Below are 20,049 nucleotides of genomic sequence, written 5' to 3' on the forward strand. Positions count from 1 at the left end.
ACAAACCATTAGTTTTGTAAGTCTACAATTCGATGGTTTTGGTGCATTTACAAAGCCACGGCACCATCACCACGTGCTTTGTCTTTCCTTCTTTTCACCTGCAGGTACCCCAGATGAAAAAAAGAACAGCTCCTTTAGAACAGCCCAGGGCGTGAAAATCCAGCTGGGCTTTGAATTCCTGGGAGGCTGCATTCTCTCAAATTCATCTGCCCCTCATGCCTCCCCCCCCCCCCACCTGTGCAGCTCACCTCTAGCCGACTCTCACCTGGAAACCCCCCTCTCACACTCACTCTTCCCTCCTCTGCTCTCTCCTGCCTTTGCATCAGTGTCTTCCCTCTGCCCACCCTCAGTCCACACGCTTCAGGTTTTGGTTCTCGCTTGTCCTGGCCCCAGTGCACAGGAGCTTGGAGAGAGGGTGTTGAGCAAGGCCGACCTGCTTCTTGCTCTCAGCGTTTACCTTCTGGCAGGGGAGACAGACATTAAGCAACTGACCACAGGGTTAAATATTTCATTACCCACGTGACCAGGCTACCAAGGGAAAGAAGGGTCTACTGAGTAGGGAGCAGGGAGGGCGGGGAGGCTACAAGTATCAGATAAGTGCTCTAGAGAGACGTGGCCTTCGAGCGGAATTCTGTGACGTGAACTGGAAATAGCCAAAGGGGGATTGTACCGCTTTGGGAGATGGCGCATGGGCAGGCCCTTCCCCACGCGCTCACCCTCTTTGCTCAGGGTTACGGCCAGGCTCCCCCTGGGGCTGATGCCAGGACCCTCCTGACTCGGCAGAAACTCTGAACCCAGAAATCAACCCCCAGCGAGCAGCCAGCGGGCCCTTGGCAGTGCTTCAGCGCAGCTAATCAAAAATGATTTCTGTCCACTTATATTTCTCTTAACATTTAATAAAGAGTAATCAAAAGCTATTCTTTAGAGACCGCCAGAGAGGTACAAGTATGGTCTTAAGAGAATCAATAGGCCAGGCTTAAGCGTGTTTCCAAATACCATGCCGTTGAAACAGTGTGACTCAAAGAGAAGAATATTCATTAGGAAGTGTGGGAATTTTACCTAAACATTATCTAGCCAGGAGATTTCTGGAGCAATTAGAGCAATTTTCAGCTGCAAATGCTGGGCCTTATTTTACTTTTCTTTTTTTAAAAAATGCCAGAAGCTAAGCTCAGCCCAGCACGCGGAAGGCAGGCTCTCCTCTGCTGAAGGGCCGGTGCTTCCCATCTGCCCACCGTAGGCCAGTTAGGGGCCTGCACGCTCTGGGCCTGCGCGCTCTGAACTGACCGCAGCCGCTTCGCGGGCCCTGCCTTACCTCTTTGTGAAGGGAGTTGTGTCGTGACACACGGAGCAGAGAGGATGGGGAACTGCAAAACGGTGAGGCCATTGTAGATACCCTGGTAGCTAATCGGGTACCGTGGACACGGCACGCTCCCCGTGGCACCGGGCGCTTCTCTGTCTCTCTCTCTGGGTGGCTCCTGAAAGTCGAGAGGCCTGGCCCGGGGCTGGAGGGAAGCACGTGTGCTAGGGTCAGGAATATTCAAGTGGGGATTTGCAACCCCTGCTCTTGCAAAGAGTGTGTGCTTTCAAACTAAGACCGTTTACCCCACATAGAACAGACTACGGGAAGGTGGAATTCGAGTTGTTTTAAAAGAGAGAGAATAGAAGAGAGAGCGGGACCACGGATTCACCTGTAGAGTGCCCTTTTCAATGGAGAACACGTGTGCCCCCTGGGTGGCTGAATTGGAAAAAGGTTCGCCTTCTGGGCGGGTTCAGCCCCATGAGCACGTAGTGTGGCAAGCAGACAGGGCCTTTGGAAAAGAAAACAGACAACGTTTGCTTGACCTCTCTGCTTCAGTTTCTTCATTTGTAAAACAGGAGTATTAACAGGACCTATCTCATGCTTTATCATGCACCAGAATCACCAAGAGGATCTGTTAAAACATGGCGTGGTGCCACCCCTTGAGTTCCTGATTTATTAGATCAGGGCTGGGACCTGAGGATCTGCATTTCTGACACATTCCCAGGGTGCCAGTTATTAGGTTTGGACAGAAACTTCATGTTCCTGAGGGCTTACCCCTCCCCTTCATGAGAAAGTAACTTTTGCGTGAGAATGTACCTTTCCCCTATATTCATTTTGTTCCTTATGCAAAGTAACTTTCTGCTCCCTGCTTGAGAAAGTAACCTTTAGATGAACTCTAGCAACAGCCTCGTTGGTACCCTTGCTAAGTTCCTGCCCTACACCCTATAGAGAGACTTCCTCCCCACACACTCCTGGCTGATGCCATTTGGAGCTCAGCCCATCTGTACTCAGAAGCCCTAAAAAATCCCCCTGACCTTCTCATCTGGCCTGTGTTCCTCCTCGGCAAGCCTAACACCAGTGAAGGGGGGCCTGGGGACCACACTTTGAGAAACACTGCTCTAGATCATTCTAAGAGTATTGCTTTTTCCACGCCAGCACTGTTTTCCTGCATGAAGTTCGGTATTTCAATGCTCAGCTATGTTTTACCCTTTATGCTATTTTGTTGCAATCTTCACCCAGCCTGTAAATTTCTCTGGGCAAAAGAAATTATGCTTTCCACAGGCTAGGCTCTCTCATTTTCTGTTTTGTTAAATAATGAGTACATTTTCAGTGTGATCAATAATAGAATAAAAAAAGGGGGGGAACCCTCAGACTACTAAGCCTGATAAACAACATCTACAAATGGATATCAGCCCCTGAATTCTCTTTAAAATTTGCATTTCAAACAATTCCCAGGTGATGCAGATGCAGCCGGCCCAGGAACCACCCTCGGCAAAGCACTTTTCTAGGGATTTTAAAAGCATTAAGTGAATTCCATCTTGTAAGCCAGTTAACACAGTGCCTAGCACAGACCAAGCACGTGCAAATGTGACTTTTACTAAATAAATGCTCAGACAAGTCTCATTAAGTTAAACAACACATTTATCAAACTCAGTTATGGGACTCTGTTCGTGGGAGATATCGTGCCTTTTCAGAGGAAGAGTGTGCTAGTTCAGGGTGCTCAGCTTTCCCCTGTCGTCAGTGTTCTATGGGGGTCAGTTCCAGCCCCATTGTTTTATGACACAGATCTTGGCGCAGACTATCAGCAAATGAGGCAGTGGCTCCTGGGATTTCCGGACACCCCCATGCCTAAGGTACTGGAGGAGGGGGCAGAGATGGGGGAGTGCTGGGTAGGATGGGTGCTGTCAGTGTGTTTATAGCATCCTTTATGACTCCGCGCCCCCAACCCCTGGACACTGTGCCTGTTGGCTGCTAAAGGCTCACAGCTCCTGCGCCCTGGGTCAAATGGGAAGTTTCTTCCTCCCCTCACTTGGCAGGCCATGGCCAGTGCCTGACTGCCATGGGGTTCAGTGCTGGCTCCTTGTCTCAAGGTGGGTCAGCTCTGTGGTTCATTTCATGCTCCAGAGCTCCCGTGGGGTCGGACTGAGGCTAGACATCCTTGCTCAGCTCCTTGCCGCCCCCTGTCCTTCACCCCTGTCTCCTGAGGGCTCCCAGTAAGTCACCGTGTCTCAGACCCTGCTTTGGGAAGCCTGACCTAAGACACTATGATTGGTGCCCACTGGGAAATGTATTCCGTTGGCTCCTCGACTCAGAGGGGCTAGAAGGTGATTCTGATTTAGCGCAGCTGACATAGGTCTGAAAGACCTGCCACAAGAGGGAAGGAAGTGAGCCCTGAAATTTCAGAGCAAGGATATACTTGCGTCTGAAAAAGATTACAGGAGCCAGAAGAAATTTCATGAGCCAGAGTGGTGACACGGGCCTAAGAAGGACTCCCCCCCCCCCCCCCCGCATCATCCTTGCCTGCTTCTCTCTGGCTTTTCCCTTCGCTGTCCCCCTCTTTCCTAGCATCCCCCGTTCACATCCCTGCGCGTTTACATGGCACTTGCGTCTTGGTTGGGAAGGTTTGCTCCCCACCTTGTCTCTGGGCTGTGGTCCCCTTCAGCTCCTGGCACAGCGCCTGCTCTACGCCCCCCGTGTCCACTCAAACCTGCTCAGCACCCATGGGCCTGGATCTCAGTTCTTTCCTGCTTAATGACCGCCCCCTCTTGCTTTCTCCCCTTGCAGTTTCTCTTCTGCCTCGGTCTGGGGCGGAGACAGTGGCTGGGACCTGGGCTTCTTATACACTTGTGCTACTTGAGTCCCTTCTCCACGTCGCCACAGGGCTCTGGCGTCCTAGCCTCTCGCCATCGCTGATCTTCCAGAATCCCTGCTGGTCTCTGTTTCTGGGCTCCTGGGTCACTGCTCGTCCGCCTTGACCTTCCATCTGGGCTCGTCTCTCTGGACTTGCCCTTCATGTCTCCTCGCCCACGGTCCGTCACAGCGCCGTTTCCTCTCGTGGCCCTGGGCCCTCCTGCTCGTCCCTGTCCTGCTGCTGGCTGCTCCCAATATGACAAGTGTGATTATCAAAGGCCTATTTTCTAGAGATTTTATAAGACAACCTGCAATTTCCTATCCTTCAATGGGAGAAAGCCTGGTGGTTTAGGAGCTAAACAGAAAGATGTGAATTGTTCAGGAGGATGCCCTTAATTCTCTCCGGTCCTGCTGGCTCTGCCATCATGAACAAGAAAAGTAACTAATTCTGGAGGAGACATCAAAATAAAGATTAAACTAAATGTGAAAAATGAATGTTTTGCACTTAATCAGCCCTTTGCTCTTTATATTAGTTTCTCATTGCTTATGTAGCAGATTACACAAATCTAGTGGCTTGAAACAGCACAGATTTATTACCTGACAGTTGTGGAGGTCAGAAGTCAGAACTGGGTTTTACTCGGCTAAAACCGAGGTGTTGGCTGGGCTGTGTTCCTTCCGGGGGCTCAGAGAGAGAACCCCTTCCTGTCCCTTTCCTAGCTTCTGGAAGCTGCCCCAGTCCCTTGGCTTGTGGCCCCTTCCTTCATCTTGAAGCCATCAATCCTGTCACTCTGACCTCTGCTTCTGTCACTACATCTTTTCTGACTCTGTCCCCTCTGCCTCCCTCTGTCACACATAAGGTCCCTTGTGATTATACTGGGACCTCAAGATCCTTAATCACATCTTTGAAGACCCTTTTGCCAAGGAAGGTGACAGACATATTCACAGGTTCCAGGGATTAGGATGTGGACATCTTTGGGGGGCATTATCCTGCTTACCCTACTTTCGTGGCTAATTTCGTGGCTAATTTGGAGAGAGCTCCACTAACGCCAGACTATGCCCTCAGGTGCTGAGCGTTTCATACGCCTTCCCATTTATTCGTCCTAATAACGCCATAAAGTGGACACCGGGATCAAGTCCATTGTATATGTGAGGAAACTGAAGCTCAGTGAAATAAATCGCCAGCCCAGGTTTGCACAAATGGAACATTTGGTTCTGTGTTTTACGATCAGGTCCTGTCCTGTCTTTCCCTTGCTCCCTTCCTGTCCTCTTACAAGTATCTAAATAACCGTAGTCTCCCCGGAGCTCTCCTGTGACACTGGGGGACGAGCCGTATCCAGGAGAGGGTGCCTTAGATTTGGAAACGATGGCAGGTGAGGAGTTTTAGGCCACATTGGTTTATGTATTTATTATGGCACATGCTTTTTTTATCTGGATTTTTATATACTTCCTTTTCCTTACTAGTCCATATTATGAACATATACCTCCGTTACCCCGGTTTTCATAAATTTTGCCAGGTGGTCGGCGGGCCGTTTCGAGCCGAAGGTTTTGGCGCTCTGGGTCAGGGAAGCGCCCGCTGTTCCTCGGGCTGTGAGCGGAGCTCCTCTCGTTCGGCTCCTCCTCGGGGCGCCGGCTACTTACACGGCAGGTAGCTGTCTGGTCTCCCTTCCCTTCATCAATGGTCTCTCCAGTTCCTTTCATCTTTGCTCGTTGGCTCTCTGGGTCTTTTTTCCAAGCCTGTTCTCAAGTCACTGATTTTCTGCAGCGCTGGTCCTGCGACTAATCATCTAGTGCCGTCCTGAAATCTGCACGAGGCAGCGTTTGCTTCCTGTAAGTCTTCCCTTGGCCCCTCAAGGTCTGTTTTCTTTTCTGTGCATTTCCTTAAGCAACTCGCCTCTTAGCTCATGTTTCTTAGAGCCCATGTGTCAGTATTACTCTTGGTTTCTCCTCTTTGATCCCGTAGATTTCTTGCCTGTTCAAAGCCTGGGATGTCTGAGAAAGTCCTGTGTCTCCTGAGCTGTCTGGTTGGGGCATGCACGTTTTTGTTTATTGCCTCTCACCTGCTACGCTACATTCCTCCCTCCACCTCCTGTCACTGTCCCTTTTTTATAGCAAAATAGGTGGATCCTGGTCACACCCATTACCCATACTCTCCCGCATTTGGGACTGGGGGTGCTCGAGGGGGTGAGTGATGGGGAAGTAGTTCCCCCACATTAGAGCTACGCAGGTGCGCAGGCTCTGAAGCCCGATGCCCTGCGTTCAAATCCCAGCGGTGCCCCTTCCAAGCTGTGCAGACTCGGGCTGGTGATTCCACGTCTCTGAGCTTCAGCTTCCTTGTTTATACAAGACACTGTGTGCCCCCCTTCTGGGTTTTTATGAGGAATTAATGAGAAGGCATGTGAAACAGCCTATAATAGCGTGCAGTCACTATTAGCTTATAAAAGAAAGAACAAAGTGTCCATGCTCTTATAAGCAGGTCAGGTTAGAAGACACCCACCCCTCACTCATCACTCACTCACTCGTACCCGCCAAGGTGGCCCTGCGGGGCTTGCTCAGCAGTGGGGAAATGGGCTCTTTGGCGACTCCAACTCTTCCCAGGCCCTCCCATACATGCGGCCAGCTCTTCCTCAAATCAGGGTGCATCCCTGTAGTTTCCCAGAATTTCCTCTACTTTCCTATTTGCAGATTGTGGGAAGGGAGCTGTGTTTGGAGCCTGGGAAGTTCTCAGCGTTTGATTCTAGTTGCACCATGAGGCAGGTGGTTGGCAGGTTCAGCCCCAGTGACTTTCCTTCCCCTTCCATTTCCTCTCTTTTCCTTTGTTTCTACACATCCTGTTGCGCAGCTTCTGGTATGGGAGGGGTTGTGACTACCTCTCATACTGCTGTGGCTTTTTAAAAATACAACTAGTTTTCTTATTTTCAAGTATAAAAGAAAGACATGGTAGAGGCAGAAAGTCCAGGGGATGCCAAAAAAGTAAAAGATTGCAATCAGGCTGTCCAGTCTGAGCAGGTCCCATGGATGCCTTGGTTACTCCATCTTTCGTGGCCTCGTGCTCACTGCCCTCCCCTGCTGTCCCACCTCAATTGCTCGGTACAGCTGAGCACGGTGACTTACCCGTCTTGTGTCCCAGTCCTGACACATCACTGACGGGGGCGATGGGAGATGACATGGATGAAGGTGGGTCACCCATGGGGTGGCACTTTCACTTTGTGCAGGAAGTGGTGATGAAGAGTGCATCTCGGAAGACTCGGGACATGGGGAAACTTATAAATCACAAGGCTTCCCTAACTCCAACCAGGCAATTAAAACAGTCCATCTTACTTTTGGAAAAAAAAAAAAAAATTAATGCAGGCAGTCACGAGAAGGTCTCAGTGAAAAGAATGCTTGGCTTGAAGTTGGACAACCTGGACAAGGGACTTATTTGCTCTACATATTTATTTAACCTCGCTGCCAAGTGAGTTCCTCTAAGAGCAGCAATAATGGACGCCTGAAACAAAGCTGTGAGGGTGAAAAAGGAGAGTCAGGGTCTGGCGCATAGTAGGTGCTTAGTAAATTTTCACTCAAACTGCATCCTCATGCTTGTGTCTTACCAGTTTTTATCACCTGTTGCTTGTGAAATGATCTCCTTCAAATTCAAAATATCACCTCCAAGATTCAGGAAGGGAAAGACAAAAATGCTTGTGTAGTCACCTTGATTCTAGAAGTGCCTGTCATGTCGAGAGGTTTCTGGGCACGGTGCTGGAGATGAAAAGACCAAAGCCCTGCTCTCAGGAGCTCACAATCCACAGTGGGAAGCACTTGTAGGCAAAAATGCGTGGGAAGCTTGTGCCATATACAGAGAGTGAATAGCTTCCAGAAAGTGGTGTGACGGGAATCGGGGGAACTTACCTGAGATGGTGATGAGCTGAACTGAGTTTTAAGAGAGAGGGAGTGTCCCTAGGGACACAGGAGGTCTCAGGCAGAGGGAAGAGCCTTTGCCACCCAGGGGAGGTGCTGAAAAGCCTCCATTCACACTCTAAGCTGGGGTTGGTCCTTGGTAGGGGTGGGACCCAGAGCCTGTGTTTGGGGTATCAGGACCCTAGCATGGGACTGGGGGCCAGGCTGTTTTTGATCACTTCCTGGGTTGGATTTTCACTAATCTGTCTGAGTCTGTCTTTGGAGGAACCCTGTGGGTCCTGCTTAAGAGACGAAGGAAAATGGGAGGAAGGTTAAGGGGCTAAGGCCCAATCCCCGGATGCTGGCTGAGCAAGAAGCCAGGTGTTTGGAAGGGGCCTGTGCCCTCTCTTCTTACCACCAGGCATCGGCCCTCTTTAATCAGCTCACCAGCAATGTTTCTTCTTGAATCAGATCTCTCCTGAAAGCCGGCCATGGAAACTCCTTCTTATAGAAAGTCAGGCCCAACCCCTTCCTGGGATGGTTGGAGCCTCTATGCTCCAGGTCACCCAGGAGCACGTGATGATATTTCTCCTCTCCCCACTTCCTCTGTCCTGCAGCAATGGAACGGCAGGGACACGGCTCTCATGGTCACCCGCGTGGTCAACCACAGGCGCTTCTCGGCCACTGTCAGTGTGGCAGACACTGCCCAGCGGAGTGTGAGCAAATACCGCTGCGTGATCCGCTCCGACGGTGGCTCCGGCGTGTCCAACTACGCCGAGCTGATCGTGAAAGGTGAGTGCCACGGCTCGGCGGGTATCAGGGGCTTTCTTGGCTCCACCCTTGCAAAGGAGGCCTTACGGGGTTTTCTCCTCTGCTGCTAGCCCTCCTCCCATTCGGGAGCATAAGACACAACTTCCGATCCCACGCTCCAAAAAGGGAGCCGCTATTGGAAAATCACGTGGTATCGCATTGCTTTTCAAAGTTGGGTCTCCCGTGCAGGACCCCTAAGTGACAGTCTGTGGGTACAAGGCGTGGAAGCCGCCTCCGCGTTCGGCTTTATTCTGCCCTTACAGTTAGAAGGAATCCGTGTCCTTGTGTTTGGTGGCGCTCTGCTCTAGTGTTCAGAGAGTACAATCGTTTCTCAGGGATTCTTATATTGAAAACACGATATAATGATAATATTTTGGAAGGACTTTTGAAATAAATAATCCTTTGCCTCACTGGCCCTGATTTAATTCTTTTCAGTTTTCTTGTTCACCTTGACATATCCTCGATACGCCTCCCGTTAGGCATGCACGCTGCTTCCTTTGCTGCCTCTTTCCAGGAGCTGCAAGTCCCGTTTATTCTGGAAAGTCTGTGTGAGCTTTGTTAGCATGCTTAATGGGTGTACACTGCTTCCTAAAGTGAATCACCCAGCATTTTCACGTCTCCCCGCTTGTAGTCACGGAGGTCATTCCAGGGGTCTTGTTTTCACGTCTCTCCTCTGTGCGTGCAACAATTAACACCTCAGTGGCGCCTTCTGAAGAGAGCGTTTTTATTCCACTGAACCAGGTTATTTCCTTGGATAAATTCCCTGGGGGTAGGGTTGGTAGGCCGAAGAGCGTGAGCATTAATTCTGGATTTTTCTTTGTTTTGCAATATTGCTTTTGCAGAAAACGGTTTGACAGGTTACACTGGCAACAGTAGCATATGAATGCACTCGCTTTCCAGCGCTATGCTCAGCGATTAAAATTTTCATATAGCATAATTTAGTGCATGAAATAATGAGGCTGTGCTTATGCTTGCTGTAGAATGGTACCTGGTGCGCTTGAAGGTGAACGAACACATTGACATCATCTCCCACCCCCCACCTCCCCAGAAGGCTCCCGAGCGGGTCTCCTTGGCCCAGGGATGGGTTGGTATGAAACCCCTGACCCCTCTTCGCTGCCTCCATGGAACTGGCAGCCCGGCCTGGACCAGACTGGGGTTTGCAGTCTGGGATTCTCTGTCCTGGGCTGTCCTGGCTCTTGATGTATATGCGTGTGGCTGACCATCTGGCTCGGCTTGGGTGTCATCACGTCAACTCCTGTGAGAGAATTTCCCTGAATCTCCTTCCCCAGCCCCACTGTGGTGATTGACTTCATTCTTTTACATCACCCTGGTGCCTTTTCTGCTTTTTCTATGTGGCACTATCACACTTCAAAATGATAATTTTCCTTTGTTTACCTGGTAACTTCCTGCCTCTCCCTTCAGGATATAAGCTCTGTGAAAAGAGGGGCATCTTCTGTTCAATTCATGGTTGACAGTAAGTCCCTGGAGCTCAGTGGAGGGCCTGGCCCAAGGGCTGGGCACGCCGAACCGTGTGAAATCGCGTGTTCAACTGTTTGGACCTGCACAATCCTTCATTTCATAAGGCTCAACCTTAAGATATTTGCTGAATGATGGATGAGTGAATGGATTATTGGCCTCAGCAGGAATTCATTTTCACCATAATGCCCTGAACACTTAGGCTAGAGATCAACAAATTAGCCAGTCATGAACAAAACAACTATGAGGGGAAAAAATCTTTAAAATTGTTGATATCAAGTGCCATTACTATATAAAAGAAACCATCATTTCTATTGCATTAGGCTCCTATCTTTGGGTTTTTTTGTGCCAATAGATTGATTTCTGTGACGAGTGGCCTTTGTAGCCCTTCCAGGTCCTCAATGAATATGTAATTTCCTGAGCCGTCCCCTCCAGAGCGCTCATTGTACCTGTTGTACGGTGGCCTCCCACACTAGAATAGAAGACCTGGGGGACCGTGGACTGTGTTGTCTCATGCTCTCCACGATCTTGCGAGCACCTTACACCTGCTGGGTGCAAACTTGGTTCTACATCAGACAGATGGAACCAGAAAACGTGTGTATTTTTCTTTCCCTCTGTCCTCAGTTGTGGGGGAAGAGGTCTGGAAGGCCAAATGCAGAGGCCTTTGGGACAGGATGTGGGTCCCATGATGAAGCATCATTGTCTTTATTTGGAGGGGTGGCCGGGGTTGACGGGACAGTGATTGATCCTTTGCTGGCTGTGCAGCCTGGGTCAGAGTTCAGCTTGGAGGGAGCGGTGCACGGGCCATGTTTGTGAACAGGGCAGGGAGAGGACACTGGGCTGTCACAGAAAGAGAGCCACCCCCGGGCAGCTGTTCTCCAGGTTTCATTCATTCAGTTCCAATTCAAAGGAAAGAGCTCGGGAGCCGGGGTGCCCAGGTTTGAATCCTTGCCCCATCTTGTCCCAGCTCTGTGACCTTGAATATCGACCTCTCCCAGCTCACCTGGGAGTGAAGATGTAGGATCACCACCCTCAGAGGGTGTGTGTCCTGAAGACTGAGACCGTGGATGGAGGAGTTCCCAGAACACTGCCAGGCCCACCTCCCTATAAAATGTTTGTTCCATAAAATAACCTGCTGGCATGGGTAGGATTTCCCAGGTGAGAAGTCCCAGGTGGTGAAAGGCCAGCGGGTGGGTAGGGGCAGGACACCTGACCCAGGTGCTGATTGAATTGCTGTCTATCTGGCCTTGAGGAAATCATTTAACGCTTCCTCCGCGAAGTGGAGCTCTCTCCCCATACAGTTGTATGCTGCACATAAGGAAAGGGAGGGAGGAAATATAAGCTGGGGCCCAACAAGTGGGCTTGGGGACATTTGAGTTGTGCAGTGCACACTAGGTCAGACTCCCCGGGTCTCTTCCCATATCCACCACCGCTGAGCCAGAAATCTGGGGACCAAGGAAAAGTAGTTGGTCATGCCTGCGCTCAGCCATCTAACCATATGGTCCCCACTCCACCTGGCATCATTCATCAGAACTTGGGCCATGCTGAGGTTGGGAAGTCATTGTGCCCCTTGGTGCCAGGGGGTGCCCGGATCTGGTGGCCCCTCTGATGCTGTTCACGGCAGGTTCTTGCACTGGGCTGAGCAGTGGAGGCCCAGCCTGGGCCTCTGGCTCCCTGAGCAGGCATGCTTTTGGCTGCCTTGCTCACGGCTAATGTGCTATCCTGAGATTGTGAGCATCCTAATTTGAGTGCAGGTGATATCAAATTCTCAGCGCGACACACAGATCGAAATGAAAGCAAATTGGAATTACTTAATTCCGAAGGGCTGTTTATTGAGTTGCGATACCGTACCTGGGCATACATTGGATTGCTCTGTAATTGAGGTTTCGCTCAATTGACAGTCCGGCCCCCTGACCTACCTATTTCAGACCAGTGTTCACAAATGCGCTGATTCTCTCCTCATTTCTGGGTCTCCAACTGTTTTTGATTTCAAGGCGTCTTAACTTATCCCAAGGATGTAGTTCTCTTCAACTGAAGTTATGCAGATGTGGTCCTGATGAAAATTCCCTAACATAAAAAAAAATGTGTCGTGGGTAGTGATTTTTAAATCTGTCTTCCAGCTCCATTTAACAGCCTACCATGGTCTCAGAACCCTCTTATCAATGTGTGGATTAGTGCCCAGCAGAAATACAATACTGCTGCTGGAGTCAGATGCTCTGATTTAAGTAATGATGTGACTTCCTGCCAGGGCAGCTTGGTAGTGTTGAGAGTAGGGATTTTTGGATATAACCACATGACACTTCCGATCTCAGTCCTGGCCCCAGTTGTCTCCCTGACTTCCGGCACATCATGTATTCACTCTGGGCCTCAGTTTCCTCATCTGTTCAATGGGGGTGAATATATCTAATTGGATCCTTATGAGAGGGAGACAATATGTGTATAGATCTTGGCACAAAGTGGACATGCATGCAGTTACAACTGTAACTCTCCATAATCATATTTTACTATCGTACTAAGGGGTAGTGTCCGAGCACATTGTCCATTTTTCCATGTCCTGCTTAAAGGAATGATAAGCTATACCGTAGAGATTTAAATTTAGTCACCTTCAGGTCTCTCTCCTCTCCTCTGAAATGGGATTGATGTCACCAAATGCAGCCTATTAGTCAAAATCACTTTCAGAAATGCTTTATTTATGTTGCACTGCCTTTTTTTTTTTTCCTTTTTTTTAAAATTTGTTCCAATATTTAAATTCCTCTTGAAATTGTGTCAGGTTTGGCCACATTGAGCCGGCATTCTGGGATGGCACTGCTGGATAGTGTGGCTGCTCCATCCTGGGGCATGTGTTTCACACTCGATCACTGCCCACATTTGGCCTGTTTTTCTCATGTAACTAGTCTAATTGCTTTAGGCATTTGAGTTTCCAGCCCCTGGTTTAGAGATTTCATGGCTGGAGTAGCTGACTTGTCTCTGTGTTCATTTGTGTAATAGTTGATTGAGCCCCAGCTAAGTGTCAGGTGGTGTAATGAGGTCATTGTGTAGCGGAAAGAATGATAGAAACCTATAATGCCTGGCATCTGGCTTGTGTCAGACTCCTCATACATGATCGTACTAATCCTGTCTACAACTCTGATACATGTTCTGTTAGTATCTGCCTTGTACAAGTGAGGGAGTGGTGGCTCAGAGAGGTTAGGTAACTTTCCCAAGGTCACACAGCTTGTATGTGGCAGAGCTAGCCTCAGACCATGCTCTTTCTCATACCACATTTCTTACAAAATCCAACATGGGAGGCCCTGTATTCGGGGGTGAGCTGAGGAAATACGGAGGGTGAACAACTGATGCAGTTTGGGAAATTCTTTTGAGGCTTCTAAGAGTGGTCCCATCCAAGCTGGACAGCCTGGATCACAGTTCTGGGACATGAGTGGGTGACATGTTGGAGGCTGGGAATCTAGGCAGGGGGACACTTGCAGAGTAGAGTGGGAGCTTTATTCTGTGGCAGTCAGGCGGCTCTGAGGGACCCTGCTACCCGGGGTCCACAACAGTGGTGCACACACGCTCTTGAGGCCGGGCCTCTGCATCCATCTCTTCTCCTCCCCACCCTCCCTGTGCCTGGTGGAAAGCCATGGTCAGGAAGGTGGCTGTGGTGAAGGCACAGCCTGTCCTTGGAAGAGGAGTGAAGGTCAGAAGCTTACGGGACTAGGGCCCCCAGAAGCCAACTTGACAGGGACTGGATGGAAGAGGCTTACTTTGGGTGCAGAGAGATGAGACAGGGAGAAGGGCAGTCCTTAAAGGGCACTGTCAAGCAAGTGACCACTGTGGGCATCTAGAGCTCAGTGCTGCTGGGGAACATGGGATCCAGGGTAGACTCCTGAGGCGTGAGAGTCAGGGTATTTGTACCCTCACCGCCACTGTTCGTTGTTGGGGTCCGCTCCTGGGGTGTTAACTTCCTGGCACTTCTGGCTTGTTGTACAGGACACAGAGGGGAGCACCCGGGGCTTTGGAGAAAGCCCACGGTCATCGAGGCTCAAATATGACAGTGGGAAGTTGGCCTGCACTCTTTGAAATAACAAGGCCTGGGAGATGGAAGCAGCTTCTGCTCCAGGGACCCTGCAGCAGCTGCACCTTGGAGGGGACCCAGGCCGCTGGCCGCTGCCTCATCGGTGGGAGCAGCGTGGGCGGGCCTGTGTGCTCGCAGAAGAGGCAGAGCCCGGACCACTCGGAGCCTTGGGCGCAGGAAGGAGCAGCTGGGGCTGCGGGGCGCAGCGGCAGGGGGCAGGCAGGGGCAGGCGGGAGCAGAGCCTGGGCTGGGGCCTGGCCCCTGCCCTGAAACCGTGCGTCCTGAGCCTGCCCGCACCCGCCACGCCCCACCGCCCTGCTGTCCAGGGGCTGGCACACCGCTCCTGTGCAGGGCGCGAGAGTCAGGGTTGCAGCTCTGTGTTCCAATTGCTCAGCTCTGCAGTTGCAGTAAAGCAGCCGTAGACAATATGTAAATGAGTGAGTGTGACGGTGTGCCAATAAAACTTTATCTACGGAAACCGGCTGTGGGCTGGATGTGGTTCCCTGGCCAGGCAGTTTGCTGATCACTGCATGGGACACCCACCCCCAACCCAACCCCTCCCCCACCTTTTTCAGTTGGATGACTATGCCAGCTTCCTCCATGCTCCACTCTCACGCCCCTGAGGTCTGCCCTCCATGGAGCAGCCGGAGTGATAATTTGAAAGCAAGTTTTTAAATCATAGTATTTCCTTGCTCTCAACCCTCCAATAGTTCCGATCACACTTAGAATAAAATCCAACCTTCTTAACATGATCTCTGGATCTGGCTCCTCTCTGTCTCTGGTTCCTGATCACCCTACCCCAGTATCTGTCCTCTCATTCTCTTCTCCAGCTACTCTGGCCAATTCCATCTTCCTCGAACCACATCAAGATAGCTCTGACCTCAGGACCTTTGTACTTGCTGTTCTCTTTGCCTGAAATGTTTTTCTTTTAGGTAATTATGTGGCTCATTTGTTTTGTCCACTGTGGTGTCTGCTCAGACATTAGCTTCTCAGAGAGTCTCCTCTGAGAAGAGTCACCTTAACTGAAACAGCTCCCATCCCCACCTCTGGCAACCCCGCACCGTAGTGCTGTGCTGTGGTTTCCTCCCTGCCTCTTAACCACTGCCTGATGTTGTCACTTAGGTCTTTATACTCCACAAACTCCTGCAGGAAGACGTTGTAGGTCTTGCTTTCTGTTGGACTTACAACACCTGGGACAGTAGTTGGCTTATTGAAGCGGCTTAAACATTTGCTATATCTGATGGAGTGTTCTCAGATCACCCCTCACAGCAGGCAGAAGCATTTTAGACTCCTCACCAGGCCTTCCTTTTGCTAAGCTTCTCATTATTGCTTGATCTCTAGCTTTCCTCGTACCTCTAAGCAAGTTGCATCTCCTTTATGGGTGCCTCTCTGTCTTTTCCACTATGTATTTTTTTCTTCGTTATTTTCTTCCTAGCTATGGAAGCTGTAAGCTTTGTCATTCCCTGTGTCCCTCCTATGGCCTTAGTTGTCCTGCTTTGGTTGCAGTGTTGGGGTCTCAGCTGACTGCCGTCGCCGTGCCACTTGTCCAGTCTACCATGTTGCCATGCTGATGGTCGTTTGAAAACCACTGGGCTCGCTCTAATGCCTGTCAGAGGAAGGCCGGCCTCGTGGTGAGCCCTCCCTTTTCTCCCCCGAGCCCTGCCCACCGGAGTAAACCTGCTCCCGCCCACGTCTAGAAGTTTAACACCTTTTCATGTCAGACTTAGCCCACCGCCTCCTCCCACTGCGTGTCTGACCTTGGCTTTCCTGGCAGATACTATTTCAGGCAAACCTCAGTGTCTTCATCTTCTCTGCAGGCTTTATTCTCTGTAGAAAAATATCCTGAGGATCAGACTCTGATTTTTTTGTCTTTCTTCAGTCATAACTTTGATTAATGGATTGCATCTTTTTTTTTTAACCACGGCTGCCATTGGCAAGCACACACAGATTGCAGCTCAGAGGTCTTGGGTTCAAATCCTGGTTCTTCCCCGAATTAGCTGTGTGAATTGGGAACATCGTTTCATGGCTCCCTCATTATAAAATGGAGCAACAGTGCAGCTCTAGACTCGGGACAGGGGCCCTGGGTAAGTCCGTCCTTTGTAAGCAAGGTGATGCCCACATGTTTATGCCTGTCTTCGCCAATCATCATCATCCCCACATTTGACAGCTGCCTGTCTTGGCCCTTGACTCCTGACTTTTGGATGATGTCACCGTTAGCTTTTCATGGGAAGAGAAAAATGACAGATGAGAGGAAAGTGGGAAACGTAACTAGACTATGTGTGTGTGTGGAGGGGGGAGGGAGAACCAGGAGATAGATGTGTACATGGCATTCTGTATGGGCACAGAGACCGGCCTGTTTTAGAAAAAGCATACATGTGGATAAATAAAACCTGCCGAGTATTGGTTTCCCTGAATTATTTTGACTGCTTCCTCAGCTGCATGCTGATGTGTTGCATTCACACTTTTAACAGATTTGGAAATTAAATCAAACAGCAATTGCATTAAATTCTCATTCACTTGGAACATTACCCTCCCGTGTTCAAATGGGAGAATTAGCCGGGGTGTGGAATGAGCTGTGAGGGCTGCAGTGAGCCAACGCCAGCCACTGCCCTGGGTGTTTCACCCGAGATCCCCTTTAATCCTCACAGGCTCCCTTGTTTCTGATGGTGCTGAGGCTGGTGACCCAGCCTCCTCAGTCTCACCGCCCCAGGTCTGTTCTCATCTATGGTGACTGAGACTTTTCCTGGCCCTCCTGGTGCTAATTTTCCAGAATGTTCTCTTCTGTAGCAGATGTACACGGAATATTGCTTCTAAGAACCTAAGTTTCAGTCTCAGTTAAACTCAGTGAGACTGTGGGCCCCAGATTTGGAAGGATGCTCCAGGCCACTGCCTCTGTCCCCCCACTGGAGCCTAATTCACTCTGAAATGTTACAGCCTCTGCCTACCCCCGCGGTCCTTAACTGAGGGTGATTTTGTCCCCCAGGGGACATTTGGTATTGTCTGGAGGCATATTGAATTGTCACAGCGGGGAGGGAAGTACTGGCAGCCTAGTGAGTGGAGGCCCCAGATGCTGCTAACTTCCCCCTAGTGACAGGTCAGGCTCCATCACAGAGAATCATCCAGCCCGAAAGGCAATGGGGCCGAGTGAGGCCCAGAAACCCTGACCCAGAGCTCTTCCCACGGGAGGTGTCTCTCTCTCATGCGCTACTGTTCATCTGCAATCCTATGGGCTCTGGGCAGGTGGGACGTGACATGTGGGAGAAAGAAGGTAGAGCTAGCCATGTGGCTGTGAAGAAGGGATTCACCTTCTCTGAGCCCCAGTCTCTCTGTCTAGAAAATTGACCCTTCTGGTTTATGCTGCGGCTGGTTTGACACTTGACTTATGGCTCTGGGTCTCCTCCCTCCCATTTTCTCACTAATTCCCCAGGGAGACCACCAAAAGGGAAGTGCAGTACTGGGAATGTGAGATGCTCCTGCTAACTCTCAGGCCCATAAAGCTGCTCCATGTCTGCCAAACACACGAGCCTCCCCTTCCACTGAGTGGAGCTGTGATTCAGAAGCAGCTAATCAGGGCCTGCATTTCCCAGCCTGCCTTGTTCTCAGTAGGACCATGCAATTTGCTCCTTAAAGGAAGGTGAGCAGAAGCACTGCACGCCTTTTCAGAGCCAAAGTGTTTAAAAAGCAGGTAGTCATTCTTTACACGCTCTTCTCCCTCTTTGGTTGGATGGGTGTAGACAATTCTAGAAGGTGTCAGAGTCCAAATATCAGTCCTGGGTTTCTGAATCGCTTTGTGCAGAAAAATTGCCTGCAAAGCAGGCCTATTATTTAACCAATAATAAACTAACATTCTGTTAAGCCACTATGCCTTGGGGTTTGTTACAGCACCTAGCTTCATACTAATTGATACAAGTTGGATCAAGAGAAGTCATTAGCAAGCTCTCCAGGCTAGAAAACTTTCTAACCTACCTCAAAGCAGATGAGAAGATGCTTATTCCCTCTCCCGTTGGTACTGGGCTCAGAGTTCCAAGTTTTGTACAACTCAGATGCTGGAAAATTATCCTTTCTTGTCAGGTGTTGCTTTTTTGAAAGATAAAGAAACTATCTCTTCCCAACCATTATTCATTGATGTAGAATCTACAAATTGCAGAATAACATGGGAGGGCAGAATTTGTGTGTTTATGGGAAGGAAAGGGGTTGGGATGGCTATGGCTGTGGCCCATGATACCCAGAAACTATGGGAGCTCACACCTGTCCAGATGTGACAACTTGGAAATGCTGTCCAGAAGGGTGGGTCTTGCATTAGGAGCCCAAGGACAGATGATACCCCTGTCAGGTGTATCAAAGTGTAGGATATATGTGGGGGCACAGAAGGGCAGAATATCTGAGAGGGGGCTGTCTGGGGCTCTAGTCCCAGGAGGACCTGGTACGTGAGCCAGATCTTCCTCATGCCCAGACTCCCCCAACACGCCACCTCTTCAGCTCAAGTCAGGTCACCTACCAGTGGAGCCCAGTGACTCCCACTGGGGATGAGTGGGATGGGGAGAGGGGGTAGAGCAAAGCATTTTGCATTTCAAAAACAAGTACCACGGTCCTTTAGATAGGATCCTCTGGAAGAAATCAGGGCAACCCATTTAAACATAAAAGCTGGAGCAATTAGGGGCAGATGCCAAAAAACAGTATTTCAGCAATTGGTAGGTGGGCACAGTGGGTTCCCAGTGTAATCAGTGGGGTTCAGGATGCTCACGTTGTGCTGTTTTTAAACTCACACGCATGTCCCCTGCCCAGGATATGCTGCCACCTGATCCAGGGACGGCAGGGCCAGCGCCCAGGAGAGGGTTAGCTTAGAGGGGAGGTGGCCTCCATCCTGCTCCTAAGTAGATACGAACGACCGTTTCTCTGGGCCTCATGTTCCCCATTTCTCAGAAGAGAGGGCTGTACTATACAAGTGGGTTTCAACCTGTTCTGCATTCAGACAATGGAGTGCCTTCCCAAGATGGCAGGGAAAACAAGTGACTCGGCCGCCAGAGCCGTGGGGCCCCTGGAACAGTATAAAGCCCGTTTCCCAGGTGCCTGGGCAGGTGCACTTCTCCCCGTCTTTAAAGGTTTGTGTGGGGTTTTTCCCTTTAATGCATAGGGCCCTCCTACTTTTTTATGCTGTCCTGGGCCCTGGTAGAAAATGAGCCTAGGATTTGGTCTCTTCTCTTTTAATGAAGTGTGCCCACTTCTCATTAGTAAAGTCGCAGCCCGCTGCGGTAGCCGCGTACCCAGAGGCAGACGCGACGCGCTCTGCCCGGCAGCTGGAACCCCTCCTGTCCAGGGAGCTTGGACTGGTGGGCAGCGGGCAGATGTGGCAGAGCAGCTGAGCGCCTGCCCTTAGAGCGGAAAAGCCTCCTGTCTGACCTCGTCAGCGGCCCCCGGTGCCCTGGGGCCTGCTCGGCTAATCTCTCACACTCGTGAGTGGGGCTCTGCCTCCCCGGGGCGGGCCTGCGATGTGCTGTGTCTTAGCGAGCAGTTGAAAATGGCCTTTCGAAGGGGAAGCCAGGAGGCTGCACTTGAGAAGCAGGCGGGGCTGGGGCTGGTTCCTGGCTCTGCTCGCTTTTTACTGTTGAATTAAACTCTGCAAGTGACCAAGTCTCAGTTTCTCCATCTGTAAAAGGAAAAAAATGATGTTACTCGCCTCCCATTT

At 50.4% G+C, this 20,049-nt stretch overlaps 1 protein-coding gene across 7 annotated transcripts in view; it reads left to right on the forward strand.

Moving 5' to 3' along the window:
• Nucleotides 1–20,049, forward strand: part of PTPRT (protein tyrosine phosphatase receptor type T) — a gene marked incomplete at its 5' end in the record, with an annotated part of 804,541 nt that overhangs the window by 315,857 nt on the left and 468,635 nt on the right. For all 7 annotated transcript variants that reach the window (XM_081150334.1, XM_081150335.1, XM_081150338.1 and 4 more), the window contains one exon: nt 8,641–8,815. In XM_081150334.1, coding sequence (XP_081006460.1) covers nt 8,641–8,815 — 175 coding nt within the window. The remainder of the gene's footprint in view (nt 1–8,640; nt 8,816–20,049) is intronic.

Source organism: Miniopterus schreibersii (assembly GCF_964146895.1).
Source record: "Miniopterus schreibersii genome assembly, chromosome: 10".
Classification (NCBI taxonomy): domain Eukaryota; kingdom Metazoa; phylum Chordata; class Mammalia; order Chiroptera; family Miniopteridae; genus Miniopterus; species Miniopterus schreibersii.